The 16,714-nt window shown below is 37.5% G+C and overlaps 1 protein-coding gene across 1 annotated transcript in view; it reads right to left on the bottom strand.

Annotated features, from left to right (window-relative positions):
• nup210 (nucleoporin 210) overlaps positions 1-16,714 on the bottom strand; it is a 231,503-nt gene that overhangs the window by 121,549 nt on the left and 93,240 nt on the right. Inside the window, exons 15-21 of the mRNA XM_073812225.1 lie at positions 10,118-10,204; positions 9,180-9,248; positions 5,588-5,761; positions 5,316-5,508; positions 5,115-5,221; positions 2,263-2,367; positions 2,032-2,133 (exon numbers count right to left, since the gene is read on the bottom strand). Coding sequence (XP_073668326.1) covers positions 2,032-2,133; positions 2,263-2,367; positions 5,115-5,221; positions 5,316-5,508; positions 5,588-5,761; positions 9,180-9,248; positions 10,118-10,204 — 837 coding nt within the window. The remainder of the gene's footprint in view (positions 1-2,031; positions 2,134-2,262; positions 2,368-5,114; positions 5,222-5,315; positions 5,509-5,587; positions 5,762-9,179; positions 9,249-10,117; positions 10,205-16,714) is intronic.

Consider the following 16,714-nt stretch of genomic DNA (forward strand, 5'->3'; position numbering starts at 1 on the left):
ATCAGAGTTTTTGTCTTGGGAAAGAAAAATACTTGAAGCATAGAATCATACTGTGTATTCCTTCTACATTGCATAATAAAATTGATTTAATACCCAATTACAAAAGTAAATGTAAAAAAATGCTAGATGTTTAATGTACTTAAATATTAAATATAAACCAAAAACTTGAAATTATGAAAAAATTATGATAATATTCTTTGGAATGTTTATTTTCCAAAGAAAAACACGAAATACAAATACTTAAAAATGTACTTTTATGTAGAAAGCAAAAATACTTTACTGTCCGCATCTGGTTGTAACAGTAACACTTTGTTAAATTTTTGCAATGGCCAGCCGGGATTGGCACACAACGCGTCCGATTCGGAAAATGACTCCTTTGAAACGTTCCGTTTGAACGAACACAGTCTAACACTGAACTCTGAGTTCATAGTGCATGTGATGAAAGCCGAACAGCATCAGGATATCAGGATCAACATGTTGGTATAGTGTTTATGACTGCAATTCTCCGTTTAACAGAATAAAATTACTTTCACTGTGAAAACGACACACTGTCACGTTAAAGCCGGCTTTCACAATATATTTTCTCATTAGTGGTGAAAAGGTTTATAATAGCATTTATGTGCTTTTTTTGAGTATTTGTGTCATGATTAAACACCAGTGATGGGAATAACGGCGTTATAAGTAATTGCCGTTAGTAACTGCGTTATTTTTTTCAGTTACGAGTAATCAAATAAATTACTGTTACCCCGTTATAACGCCATTATCGTTACTGACATTAAAATGCTGCGCGTTACTAAAATTGATCTTACTGTAGTGATTTTCACCCGCGTATGCTCACTCTCTCAGCCAAACACTGATTTTCTCTTGTGTGTGTGTTGGGAGAAACATAACTGATGATGATTGGTGTTTGTGTGTTAGAGGGGGTGGGAGAACCACATAGCTGATGATGATTGGCTTAATTTCCATCGTTAGCCAACCAGAGGCAGAGTTCACAAACAGGCTCGCACAGTTCGAGTCAGAGCAGTGTAAAAAAGTCTGAGCAACTTGGTCACTTTATCACTAGATTTAGCAACTTTCTATCACTTTAGCGACTTTATAGGACAAATCTAGCTATCTTTTCTGGCGTGGTTGGAGACTTTTGTAGTCTGACATGAAAATACGCGTCGTTCTCTATTCTCAACGAGTGCCCCATCTCAAAGCACTGACAGGCAGCCCGGTCATCGCGCATTAATCACTCCGAAAACACCGGCGACAGGGCGATGACAAGTACAACAAGCTCAAAGGTAGCGGTCGCAAACACGAAGTATAAAGCACTACTTTTCCATTGTTGAGGTGAAAGGCAATAATGTTTGTGTAATGTGCAACTTATGCCCATGAAGAAAAAGTCTCTCCACGTCTGTAGCAAGTAATTCTGATCTAATAAAGCACCTCACGTCGTCACATGCTGCCACACAATTAGTGATTTCTCTTTAGTATCCATTTTAGTCATTTAACATATTTAATTTTGTAAGGGGCATTCAAGTTATTTGAAATATTTGAATTTTTTTAAGAAACGCAGTAATTACTTTTCCTGGTAATTAATTACTTTTATAATAATGTAATGCAGTTACTAACTCAGTTACTATTTGTGAGAAGTAATTAGTAACTATAACTAATTACTTTTTTTAAGTAATGTTCCCAACACTGTAAAACACACAATGTGCTTTAGATCGTTGGCAAAAGCCTGCCGTTCTGTCCCTTTGATCTCTAATTCTGACTGTGTTCAGGAAAAAAGTAAATAGACTTAAACTGAATAAGAATGAGTAAATTATAATAGGGAAAACTATTCCTTTATACGATAGGACACAGCTGATCACATAAGAAAACAGGTGAACCATTTGTCGCAAACAGAGATGACAACTTTTCCTCTTATGTGGTTAAAAAGGAACAGAATAATAAAATGTTAGTGATTTACTTTTCCTTATTATCATCTCCAATAATATTTAAAGCGTTTTTTTGTGAAAATCTATTTAACTTTCCTTTAAATGTTACCTGTGCAATTCCCTGGGACTCTTGGAACAGCAAATCTGCAATTCCCTTAACACTTGCATTGACATAGAAATACCCTGAACCTTCTTTCAGTGTCAGATCAACCTGCGGGGACACACACACACACACACACACACACACACACACACACACACACACACACACAAAATGTGTGAAGCACAAATATAAACTCTTTTATGAATAGAGTAAACAGAGATGTGTGAAGGAACTTACCATGACATCTGGGTGGTTGTATATGGTGATGGTGTTAGGAGTCACTCTCACATCCTCCACTAAAAGAAGGTCCAGTGTACAGGAGACTGGGCTCAGATGATCAAACTAACACACACACACACACACACACACACACAAATCAAAGCCCAGTTTCAGGTTCAGAATGACTCATTAAAATATCTTATTAACTCTTTCCCCGCCATTCACGAGTTATCTCATCAAATAAGAAAATAATGAGTTTTTAATCTATAATTCTGTTATTATTCACAAGGTGGTGCTCTTACCGACCTAATAAATCACCACAGCACCTATAGATCCAAAAGCAGTAAATACCCTGCAGGGCTCGAGAGTGCGCCCAATTTGGTCAGACATGCGACCAAATTTTTTAATGGTGCGACTTAAAGCGGAAGTCCACCCTAAAACAACATTATGCTCCAACACTATATTTCATGCCATATATGTAGTTGATTGTGCTGCCATCAAATGTACTAACTCCATATAAAAAAATTAAAGCTTTTAACTGCTACAGTAACGGTGATTTGACGCGTCATCAAATCACCGGAAGAAAAATGCACGACTACATTAATTCTGAATGTTCTAAATGGGGGCGGGTCTTGAGGCGAGATGATTGACAGTAGATGATAACGTTTTTGATTGACAGCTGCACAGGAGCTAACGTTAGCTTGCTTTGCTCGTGTTTATAACAACAACAACATGATAATAACTTTCTACGTAGTATGTTTACCGTAGTTACACAAAACAAGCAACAACTAAGCCAAATGATGTTTTAGATATTTTAACAATTTTACATTACCTGAGTCCGCGGAAAAACTGGGCTGAAAACAGTACTCAAAATCTTCCTGACGAAAGTGCTGGCTGCATATTCAAAGTAGTGTAGTGGTGGGTCAGCTGAGGGTCGCGTTGATGTCAACAATAAAAACTCCCGGTGGCCTGAATTTGTTGTCCTTACATCCACATACTGCACAGGTTCTAATCATCTTTTATCGAGGGCTTTGGTGATTTCCCCCTCAGAGACGGTTAAAGCGGAGTTACTCTTTGGATGGGTTCGTCTGCCGGCTAACTTCAAGTTGACTTGAGTTGATTTGAGAGCTAGTTGAGCGGTAAAAGAAGTTATTAGGCTTGTTCAACTTCATGTGGCGTTGCAAGAATCGACAGCGGGATGACGTCAAAGTACCGCGAGAGCGATTCGCGAAATCATACGGAGGAGTTTGCTTTTAAATCCCTTTCGCGGAACCTTGACGTCATCCAGCTGTCGGTTCCTGCGGCGCCGCATGAAGTCAAACAAACCTGACGACTGCATCGAACAGTGGTTGGTGGGTGGAGCTAATGACTCAGTTTCGCGCAGTGCATTCTGGTTAATTGTGTCCATTAAAGACCGTTACGAAAATTCCGCTTCAACACACTATCAATCTAATAATCGAAATCGTGCAAATTTATTTATTTTTCCTCATGTATAATGCAAAGTGGACATAAATTACCCGTGATAAACAGGCTAAAATGTCTAGATTGGACTTCCCCTTTAAAATAATCTGAGGTTGCACCAGTGTGACCAGCCGTTCAAGTCTCCGAAACTCAAAAGTCCTGCTCCGTGCATGTTTTGATTGTCGCTCTGAATCTGATCTATAATAAAAAATTGGATTTCTGAAGAAACCTACCCATATTTGAGAGGTAATAAAAAGAGAACAAATGAAGATAGGATTTTTTTAAGCAGAGGATCTGTTCTTTCATTTGATATATTGTATGTTTATATATTTAAAGAAGAACATTTTCTGGAACCTTTGCGAAAATCTGGCACTGGCTGGTAAATTTTTTTTTAATGTTGGTGGGAAAAGAGTTAATAAGATTTCAGTGATCTTAGCAGTTTAAAATACTTCAGACAGGTTTTCCTCTAACAGTTTCATACCAAACATATAATCTAAAACAGACACAAAAAAAACAGTCAAAGATATATGAGAATAAAAGACCAAAAGTTTCTCCTGAAATGAGATGCTAGGTGTGTTTATCTGCCTACATAGCATGACATGTAATAAAATGACAGACGGTTATATGATTGATGTTATACATTGATTTTATCACCTATAACAATTCATTCAGTAGGTGCACGTAACCATCTAGTCTAGTAACCATCCAAAACTAATTTACTAATTTACAATAATCCCAGTAATTATGAATGTTTGCACAGCAGTGTTTTAACAGCAGATTTTAATGGATAGTTTACCTAAAAATGAAAATTTTCATCATTTCCTCTGTGAATACAAAATAAGCTATTCTAATAAATGATGGTAATCACACAGTTGACATTACCCATTTAATTCTATAGTAAGAAAACAACTACGATGGAAGTCAATGGGTGCTTACCATCAGAATAAAAAGAACTATCCCTTTAACAGGATTTAGAGGGCACACGTGCATAAAATTAATGACATGTTGCTGCAGCCCATTTACAGCCTTTGGATAAGTTTCTTTGTTATTGAATAGAGCTGCCTGTGAGGATTACAGAGAGCTCAGTGGTTGTGATAAAACTGCCTTATAAAGTCAGCATTTCAGTTTGATTTGTTAACTGTGGTGATGTTATGGGGTGAGGCATGTGGTTGCACATTATTAGTCATTTCCTACTGAGGAAATGAATCTAGAGCTCGTGTTCGTTAGAAAACGGAAGTTCATAAACTTCCAGAACCTCAGGTTGATTTTATACTTGGTCCTTTTCCTCCCATAGGCACCTGCTAGATCATTTGATCGTTTGATTTATTTGCCTCTAAACTTTAGCGAGTTTGCATTATCAAATTGACTATTTGAGATCACAATGAGATTTATAATGCAGAGAAACACACCCCTCTCAAAACAGCTGCTGCCTCCAGATGAGATCTTTGATAGTCCACAGCTGTTACCGTGATGGCTGCAATGCCCGATTCACGATGCACAACGACAGTCTGGGAACCTGCAGAGAGTTTGTCAATCGCATTATATCACATACACGCACGAGTACAGCATTTCCTAATTATTCACCGTCTGACATATTTATCAGGAGGTACCGTGAAGTTTTTTCTGCTTGCTATTATCCTCCTGTAAGTGAAACTGCATGGGCATAGTGGGCTCAATGCTCGCCAGGGACACTTTAGATGATTCCCAGGTGATGCTCAGAGAGCTGAAGTTATCAAACTTTCTGCCCTGGTGGTCAAAAGCTGCCAAGTCCAGCTCTGGATTGTGATAATTGGAAACTGGCACCTACAAACCACAAAGTAGAAACACTTCAGAACTTTATCGTAAGACTTCCTGAGACGTGTGGTAGGTTTTGACGACTCACCACTTGTTTGTTCTGCTGCAGAAGTGGGCAGGAAACATCCAGTCGAGGGGTCGTGTAGACGGGGCTCAGCGTGAGGCGTGACGGAGGTGCGCACACAAACTTCACCACGGCTGGTTCCATAGCAGGGAAAGGATTTGTTACAGTTGGCTGGTTGCCAACAGTCACAGCCAAGACCTGCGAAATCCCAAATGTTTCAAACCTTATGTTATGAACCCCAAAATATTATGAACCTTTTGTGAGGGACCCCCTATATATATATATATATATATATATATATATATATATATATATATATATATATTACAACAAGACTTAAAGGTGCAATGTGTACAATTTAGGAAAATCTCTTGACAGAAATACAATATAATATACATAACTATGTTGTGATGTATAAAGACCATACATGATGAACTATATTATTTTTATTACCTAATGGTGCGTTCACACCGGGGGTCTCATTTATTAAACTGTGCGTAGGATCCTTACTAAAATTTTACATACTCACAAAATTCATTAAGACTTACAAAACAAAGCAATGTTTCATTTATAAGTCACAGAGCTTAATTCTGCTCTAGTGAATGTTCTAGCACCAGATATTTGAAGGGCCTATGCAAAATCTATGTTGGAGGCCCCTCACACCCCTTTAATTTTCAGAATAATTTGAGAATGTGTTTTTTGTACCCTGTAAGAAACCATTTAAGAACAACAGTGATTAAACATGTTTTCCCCATTACTTTTCTGTTTTGTAAAGTCAACAAATTTGGGTAAAAATTTAATTAGAAATTATGCAAACCACATGTTAAATATTTGAAGGCAGGTTAAATTTGTTGTTGTGAATGCAGCAATTTATTTAAAAACACCACCTTTTTGGGATAACAGTTTTGCTTTCTCCAAAGAGTAAAACTAAAAACACAACACTACATTGCAAAAACCCTAACTGTAAAAAAAATAGATTACTTTTAGGTAAAGCTGTTTTTAACGTAACTATTTTGATAGTCAGCTTCCCACGCGACGCTATCATGCACACGCATTCAAAGTGTCTAAACAGAGTCAGCAGCGCTCAAGTTTGATCTCTATGGAAATTACCTTGATACACAGAACAAAGCTACGTTTATTTTTTTAAACAATTATTTCAAAATACCATGCCGCTTTTGCAAAGCAGCAAACAGAGGATGTAACAGCCGCTTTCAGCATCACTCAAAGTCGGTCAGCTGCAGAGATTTGAATGCTGTTCATCTAGCAGTGTTTCCCATAAATAGGCTCTACTTGGGAGGTGTGCCCAGGTAAATTGCGACCCGCCCAGGAAAAAAAATCACTTAACGAATTTCTGTATTTTCTGAACTCGACTGGATGACCAGTGTTTTGTAGAGAGAGAGAGAGAGAGAGAGAGAGAGAGAGAGAGAGAGAGGTCAGAGAGAGAGGTCATGCACTGCTGAGCTCCTGCTACTTTATAATATTTTATGCTAAAAACCATCTTCAAAAACAGAATACTTGGAATTTTCTTGGATATTACCCTCTGGATTATATTTACTGACATCATCATCACAATTTGGACCAATTTTTTTTTGTTTGTTTCTTAAAAAACTAAAATTCTTGGAATAAACAGCCAGGACACTACACAAAGGATCCTGCAGCAACCTTGACAGCGAGGGAGAAATTACAAGTGAATTTCATCTACCCAAAACTCCACTGGATTTTTAGGATTTTTTTATTCTACTGGATTTCATTGCTGGATTTTAAGATATCTTTTTACCTGAACTCCAAATAAAAACTCTTTAGAAGATCTACAACTTTTTAAAGATCACAGTAACAAGGATTCAAGGATACAAGTTACAACTAAGATGTTGCCAAAACAACCTGACCATATCGGTGAACAAGGTGTCAATTGGCTACTGTGAGAGCACCCAGGCCTAACAAAAGGCAAAGTTTTCCTCTGAAAGGACAACAATCTGCAAACGACCCATCTAACTACAAATTCTGACGACCGCCATCTGGAAACCATTTAAATCTCAATACCTAAATACAGCAATACAGACAACAATGGATGGAGGTAACATATCAGCGGGACGGGATCCCAACACCCTGGCCATCATATACCCTGACGATGTAACCAGTGAAACTGCAAGAAAGAAATTCAAAACCAAACTGATCAAAGAATCCCCAGAAACACTTAAAGCAGACTTTATACAAGTGAACGAGAGGAACGTAAAAGCAGACCTGCTTTTCCACACAGAACACCCAAATGCCTGGCATTCAGCACTCTGCTCTACCTACAAAGATCTTAAAATGGGCGGAAACAAAGCAATGAGACAATTATATCTGGACACTACACCCAGGGTTTCTGCAGGTTTCACCAAGTCTAATTTAAGACTTTTAAAGACCTTTTTAAGACCATAATGAATTAAATTTAAGACCTATATCACGACAATGAAGTCCAATTTTATAGTCCAGTGTGAAAGCATCCATTTGTTTTTTAGAACCTTTTATCTTTATTAACAAAAAACAGTATTTTCTAGGGGTGTGACAAGACACTTGTTCCGCAAGATGAAACGAGACTGGTTCACAGGAATAAGATCAGACAAGATTTTTACACTTTGCTGATATTACAAGTTTTTCACCTAAAAAGTCATACGAAGTTTTAAGAAATCCCCAATGATAAAATATATGAAGAAAAATAGCATTATAATTAACTAAAATCACATAATTTTAAAATGTTTTAACCAATCTAGGGGTTTCACTAACAATTATTTTGGTAAGGATGATGATCAAGTAATCTGATATTTTTTGGTAATAAAAATAGAGCTAAATGGGCCAAAGCATTTACGATGACAATAGTGATGAGACAATAATAATTGGTTCAAATAATGTATAATGTGCATAAAATAAACACATGGTTTTATATAACAACAATGTTAAAATATTAGGTGTGGTTACCCAGATTAAAACTGGACTAGGTCTTATTTATATTAGGACATTTAAGGAGTTTTTTTTTTTTTAAATATAACTTACAAAATACATTACTGGTGTGCATCTTGAGACAAAACATTGGCAGTGAAATATTTTATGGCAAAAATAGAAATAATTAAATTGATGAGACCAGGACTAAGGGAAAGAGTGTAGTAGATCCACCCTCCGGAGCAGAGGGGGCGCTAATGCACCTATAAGCTAGGTGCCAACCGCCATTAAAAGAAAAAAGAAGACAGGCTTCGTTCGTTTTTGGACTTGGCAGTGGAGCCAAACGTTTATCAGATGTCTGATGGAGCAGAAGCCGTGGTGCTTAAAACTGCTGATGCAGATGTTTAGCATGCCGTGGTGCTCTTTAGGGCTACTGCTGCAGGCACAACAGAACGGAGAAATGCCGGATGTTTTAACAGGTTTCTGCAGCGGCTTTATGTTTCTTACATTGCATGTGTGACACTAAAGCTTTGATGCCCATTGTTCTGAGTTTTACAGCTTTCTTGCAAAATAAACAACGGACCCCGTACGCTAACTTGTCTTTACCACGGAGCAAAATCAGGGTTAAGTAACCAGTTTTCATTAAATGTGCACTTCCCCATAGCTAAAACTCACACTTTTCTCCATTTGCTTATACCCGGTCCACGCACTTTAGCGAATTCCCCGCAAACTTGTGCTTTAGTAGATTCCACCTATTCAGTTTTTCCTGACACATGAGACGAACATGTATAAAACAGTTACAATCTTCTTGGCGGTGTTGGTTGGACAACATTTTAAGACCTTTGATACCCGGATTTAAGACATTTTAATGCTTATTAAGGCCTTATTTTCATACTATGGAATTTAAGACGTTTTAAGACTTTTTAAGGATCCGCGGACACCCTGTACACCTAAAATCAACATCAACCTATATCATAATGGCACTGTTATGATCCAGGGCTCTGAGGACAGACTGGAACAATTTGAGAGAGACTTTGTAGGCCTGAAAGCTCTAGCAGAGAAGGAAAAGTCTTCCCTCCCCACAACATCATCATCAGCAGCTGCAACAACAGCAGATGAAGAAATCACAGCCTCACCTGCACGAAAACACACAGCCCCCCCCCCCCCTCCACACACCAAGATCAGCAGTGTCAATCCAACGGATTCAGGAGTGCCTCTCACAATTGGAGATGGAAATTGCTGAATTTAAAGAAAGCAAACTCCAAGAATCCGACACTTCTCAACAGCTAAGAGAGGAAATAAAGAATATAAAAGAGGAGAACAACAGCAGAACATGCACACTGGAGATGATCGTAAGAAATCTCCAAAGAGACAACAAAACCAAAGCATTAATGAAAACTGGAAAATTTAATCAAAAACTCTCATAAGATTCACCCCAGACGCACATCCACAGGCTCCCAGACAGCCAATGAACAAAACACCAGAGATAACTGCCAGAGAAACAATAACAGGACAATCTCACAACCAACCCAACAGAGTCCCCAAAAACGCACCAGTCAGACCTCACAGCACTCTCAAAAACCACAACCACCAAAAACTGCCATTCTAATAGACTTGAATGGCAAATTCTTACACCATCAGAAGCTCTTCCCCAAGCATGCGGTTGGCAAATTTTGGTGCCCCACAACCAACAGCGCACTCCAGCTCCTCCACCAATCCACTCTGCACAACCCACAGAACATTGTCATACACACCGGAACAAATGATCTGTACAACCAGAGAGAGAAAGTCGCTGACAGTGTTGTAAGAGTGGCTGAGAAGGCTCGCCAGGTATTCCCACAAGCCAACATCACCATCTCCACATTACTTCACAGGAAGGACTATCCAGCTGGCCTGATCAACAGCATAAACCAGAAGATCACCTCTGCATGCTCCAGCCTCAAGTCAATCAAAGTTGCACACCATCCTAGCCTTACTACAGAGGACTTACATGATCACGTGCACCTAAGCCAAGAGAGTGTACGAATCTTTGCCAAAAACCTAAAAGATGCAGCTCTTGGTAGAAAGACACAACCCTCTTCCTCACAACATCATCGCACAAGACCCAACAGCCATGACAGTTACCAGCATACGACCTCAACGAGGCATCTACAAACAAAAATCTATCCCATCAGAGCAGAGCAAACAACATCCAAACAGACTGAAGGCCAACCAAGTACTTCTCCGCTCAGCCTCAGTCAATCTTCAAATATGGACACTTCTACCTATCAGTCAGAAGATACCAACAGAGCAACACAGCCCATCTCACCATCACAGCAGTCCACATATGCTGAGATTACAAAGGGCAAACAACACACTGGCTCCTCAGACATTACAGAAGTGAGAAATCTCCTACACCTCATCTGTAAAATGCTAGCATAAGGCCACTGGACTACCAAAACACCTATCTCTACCTCACAATGGCATCTTTTACAATAAGCTCTTGGAATATTCAAGGCCTCTACTCCTCAACCTTAGGGGCCAAAACTCTAAAAACAGAGTTCCTAAAAAACATTAATAATCAGGACATCATTATTCTACAAGAAACATGGTGCAGATCAGACACTGACACTCGCTGCCCTTCGGGATACATAGAAATTATATTGTCATCACTTAAGAACTGCAACGTGAAACGTGGAAGAGACTCTGGCGGCATTATCATTTGGTACAAAGAGACTTTCAAAAATGACTTAGTTGTACAGAAAAAGGATTCAACACACATCTGGCTTAAACTCAAAAGAGGCATCATAGACTGCGATAAAGACCTTTATATCTGTGCAGCCTACATACCTCCATCAGAATCACCATACTACAAGGACAATCTCTTTGATCAGCTTCAGATGGAAACCAGCCATTTTCAGGCTGAAGGAAACGTACTGTTATGTGGAGACTTTAACGCCCGAACAGGCTCAGAACCGGACATTATAGACACTCATGGGAATAATCATATACTGAAAACAAACATGCATCTCATTCCCACCACTACAACACGAAACAACCCTGACAGAACAGTTAACAAAAATGGTAGGGAGTTGGTGTGTCTCTGTCGAGGTTTGGGCTTATATATGCTTAATGGTAGGATCCGAGGTGACTCCTTAGGTCGATTCACATACTGCTCATCTCTTGGTGCTAGTGTTGTTGACTATGCCATTACAGACCTAGACCCCTCCCTATTACGAGCATTTACAGTTAGACCACAGTCTACCTTATCAGACCACTGTCAAATAAACGTGTTTATAAAGAGAACACAACAAACTCATAGAAGCGAACAAAAGCCCTGCAACTTGACCAAATTGAACCCAACATTTAAATGGTCCCCAAACTCTGAAACCGAATTTATTAGCGCAGTCAGCTCCAAAGACATTTCCAACTTAATTAATAGATTTAAAACAACAAAGTTTATGACTAGTAAAACCGAGGTAAATGCTGCAGTACAACAAATAAATCATATTTATGATAGATGCGCAATAAAATCTGGAGATGAAATCTGGTTCGATAACGAATGTAAAAGTAAAAGACAACGTCTCCGACAACTCTCCAACCAAAAACACAGAGATCCACATAAACCAGAAATAAGACAAAACTATTGCGAAGCACTTAGGGATTACAAAAATACAATTCACTACAAAAAACAACAACACCTCAATTATACTCTCAAAGAAATCCAAGACTCAATTCATAATAATCAATTCTGGGAAAAATGGAATAGCCTAAACAAAAAACAAAACCAGGACATACCCATACAAAATGGAGAACTATGGAAAGACTATTTTAAAAACCTCTTCAGGGAAATCTCCTCAGATAGTCTTACACCTGATCAAAAAAATGTACAAACTAAACTAAAACAGTTGGAATCCATCATTAAAAACAACCAAAACCCCTTAGATTACCCGATTAGCTTAGAAGAACTAAAAGAAGCACTAAAGAAATTAAAACCCAGAAAGGCATTTAGACAAAGGTTTAGACAACATCAGAACAGAAATGTTGAAACACAGTCCTGCAGCAATGCAAGAGGCACTTTTAAAAATGTTTAATTTAATCCTACAAACTGGACACTTTCCTGAAACCTGGAGTACAGGTTTAATACACCCGCTATATAAAAGCGGAGACAAATTTGACCCCGATAACTACAGAGGCATTTGTGTAAATAGTAATCTAGGGAAGACTTTCTGTAGTATCTTAAATGCTCGGATTCAGGCCTTCCTTACCAAACACAACGTCTTAAGTAAAAGTCAGATTGGATTTTTACCAAACCACCGCACCACTGACCAAATTTACACACTACAGACGCTAGTCAATCAACACGTTCATCATAAAAACAAAGGCAAAGTTTATGCATGTTTCGTTGACTTTAAAAAAGCATTCGACTCGATATGGCACGACGGCTTATATTATAAAATTCTACAATCAGGCATAGGAGGAAAAGAATATGACATCATTAAATCCATGTACTCAGAAAACAAGTGCGGAGTTAAAATCGGTGACAAAAGAACAGAATTTTTCAGTCAAGGGCGTGGGGTGAGACAGGGCTGTAACTTGAGTCCAACTCTATTTAACTTATATATTAATGAGTTAGCAGTGTTACTGGAACAATCCAGCACACCCGGCCTCATCCTAAACAACTCAGAGATTAAAGCTCTTCTGTATGCAGATGATCTGGTGATATTGTCAGACACTGCACAAGGTTTACAGCAACACCTGGACCTGCTGGAGAAATACTGTCAAAACTGGGCCCTGACGGTCAATCTGAAAAAAACTAAAATTATGATTTTCCAGAAAAAAGCAAGACTACAGGATAACAGATACACATTTACTCTAGGAAACACTGCACTAGAACACACCGTACACTATGACTACCTCGGGTTAAAAATCAGCGCATCAGGCGGTTTTGGTCTCGCGGTAAATGCACTTAAAGAGAAAGCTAGCATTCTATGGAGTACATGAGCATTCAAATTTAAACAAACAGACATTCCTGCTACAGTTTGGTGTAAAATATTTGATAGTGTAATAATGCTCATAGCTCTATATGGTTGTGAGGTTTGGGGTCCACAATGCCTAACAGATTACTCCAAATGGGACAAACATCCAATGGAATCCCTGCATGCTGAATTCTGTAGAAATATTTTAAGAGTTCAGAGAAGAACACCTACTAATGCATGCAGGGCTGAATTAGGCAGATATCCCCTAATAATACACATCCAAAAACGCTCCCTTAAATTCTGGTCACACTTAAACTCAAGTCCCCCGAACACACTTCAATATAAAGCCCTAAAACCCAAGAGAAGAGACCTAAAACCAGTCCCATCTGTCCTTATGCCATTTATGCCTCTAAACATGTTAATAATGTTAGGTATGATGAAGATTATACTTAAATATTTTTAAATACATATTTATCTTTCGCAGTAACTGTTGCACTGTAGAATAGTGGGTTAAGTAAAGGACATTGTATAGAAGTGTTGCACACTTCTTGCACACAGCAGGCTTTCAAAAACAAGTCAAAAAATAGGGGGCCTGTGCTTTATGTCTATCGACAGAGAAACGAAGAAAGCTTGTATTTGATCAAAAAAAATTTGTTATGTTTTGTCAGGATTGTCGCATGTACGCAAAAGAAAAAACGAATCATTGTTGCATTCAGTGGCACTCATAATTTATCTTATTTTCACCGGAAAAAATTTGGCTAGTGGAAATGCTGATTGGCTGGTAACTTCAGAAAGTTACCAGCCACATTGGCTGGTGGTCAAAAAAGTTAATTTAGAACCCTGCTCAGCACTTATCCACCTCTCTTATAATTAGATGCCTTGTTGAGTGTGTTGGCATGTTTAAATGTCATTTGTTATATTTTATAAAATGAATTTATATGCATTTTTTCTTACTTGTATGAATTTGAGAATGTTTTAAAAAATGTGGTGCTATGTTAGTGCCAATGAAGCATGTTTTAATAAAAGCTGAGATTCTAACCTTTAAAATGCTTTTTATTTCACGTTTCTAAGTGCTCCCAGAGGCTTAGATATTACGTTTTTGGTAGACGTTGACAAATCTTAGTATTTTTTCTGAAAACCCTCAGGAGATAAGGGTATTTATCCTAGAATAACAGTTTTTATAGGCTTTTTTAGCAGGCGTTTTAGGAGTAAATGGGTTAACAGTCTCACCAATAGATGACACTAAAACTCCCCGATTGCACCATTAAAATTATTTTTACGCTCTAAGGGGATTTTAGGGCCCTGGGGAAGTTTTAACAAGCACTGAAATTTGCTTTTATCAGCTGCTTAAATAATAAAGACAAAACATGTATGTACATGTTTATATTTTTGAGAGAAAAGGGTTTATGTGTAGTTTCTGAAACTGATATAAGTCAACACAACCCATAATACACATTTTCACAAGATTTTTCAAAACAGGATCTAGTAGAGTTTTTTTTTTCTTTAGAATGATGTAAAAATCATTCTGCCCATTCATTCGCATAAAATAATATATTGATTTAGAATTTCTAAGACACTTTTTGCTAAGAAAGGCCATATGCGAGAAGGCGTGAAAGGTCCTGAATAATCTGTGATTGACAGCTGAGGAAAGCAAAGACTGACATAATGAGCCACATAATGAGCCTTGTAGGCAGGATGTAAGAGGAAACTCCGTACTTTCTCCGTAGTAAAACCATGATAAGGTATACTTGTGAATTTATAACAAAATATTTCAATAGAATGTAAATACACACATACATTATATAAATAAATAAATATATATGTAATATATATGTATTCTATTGAAAGTCTTTTTGCCATCGCATTTGACCTCAGAGAGTTAACTCAAAACAATTCATACAGTGCCATCTTCACACAATTACTAATACATAACATGAATTGATGGCCCCAATAGGTATAACATTTCTACTCGCCTATTTATAAACAAAATCCATCATTCCTGTTGTGTAATATACAGTTCTGGTCTTTGTCGCCCAGCAATTTTAATTTCTAACTGTTGATCAAATGGAAGCTTTCCAAAATATTTTTGTAGTAAATAATCCCCGGTGATGCTGCTCGTGGCCGTGTTAACTAACACAGGCTTGCTTCAGTGCGCTAATGAACGCTAATTGGTTATCAGAATTACATACCAATGGTTTTGATTTTAACTGGTTATTTAGTGTATAAAAGAGGCATTTGAATTTGCCTCTAAATGATGTTGCAACATTTGAATATCCATTTTGAATGGTCAGTTTTAAAATGTTATCGCTTTACCTATAATCATTTTTTAGTATTTTTAAAGAGGCTCAGCCTCCTTTGCCTCCTCTGATGAGCTGTCACTGTTTGTATAACAAATATAATTGTCTACACTGTGAAATAAAGAGGAAAACACACTAGAAAGGTACGAAGCAAAAACAGTATATACAATTTTGGGACGTATGTAGTAAGAAATGATATAGGAAAACCCTATTAACACTCTTGGGTCGACTGCGGCGCGAGCGCAGCAAACTTTATTTTTCAATCACTCCGCAAAGAGACTTAGATTACTCTGCTGATTTTGGACATACAGATAGGATTTATACATCATTTAAAACGTTAAAGTGTCTAGTTTTTTTTCTGTCCACTCCCAATAAAAACAAAATGTTGGGCTTTTCGCAAAATTAAGAAAATAAACATGATGCACGTTTTGTTCTCTCTCCCTCAGTGAAGTCCTTTCAGAAACACGTCAGAAAAATAAACTGTAACGTAACGAATACTTGTCATAGAAACAAAAGATACATGTCTACATAATGCTTGGAATGTCTCCTTTTAAATGATGTAGTCAATGGATACGCAATCCACAAACTAGTCTCTCCATTCCTTGTTGTTTCATCCGATTGCACAAAACATGACATCTAAATCCTTATTTACTTGCGTATGTGTGTCAGTATGTGCAGTCGCGAGGGTTTTCTTCATCTTCCGTCAAACAGTTCACGCGAAGGGAAATGCACATACACAAACACACGAGACAGAAAATTTGACACGGTTTTTAGAATTCTTATAAACACACACATATATATATATACATATACATACATATACACATATACACACACACATATATATATATACACACATATATATATATATATATATACATATATATACATATATACATATACATATATATATATATATACATATATATATACATATATATATATGTATATATATATATATATATATATATATATAT

This window comes from Paramisgurnus dabryanus, chromosome 16, assembly GCF_030506205.2.
Source record: "Paramisgurnus dabryanus chromosome 16, PD_genome_1.1, whole genome shotgun sequence".
Lineage (NCBI taxonomy): Eukaryota > Metazoa > Chordata > Actinopteri > Cypriniformes > Cobitidae > Paramisgurnus > Paramisgurnus dabryanus.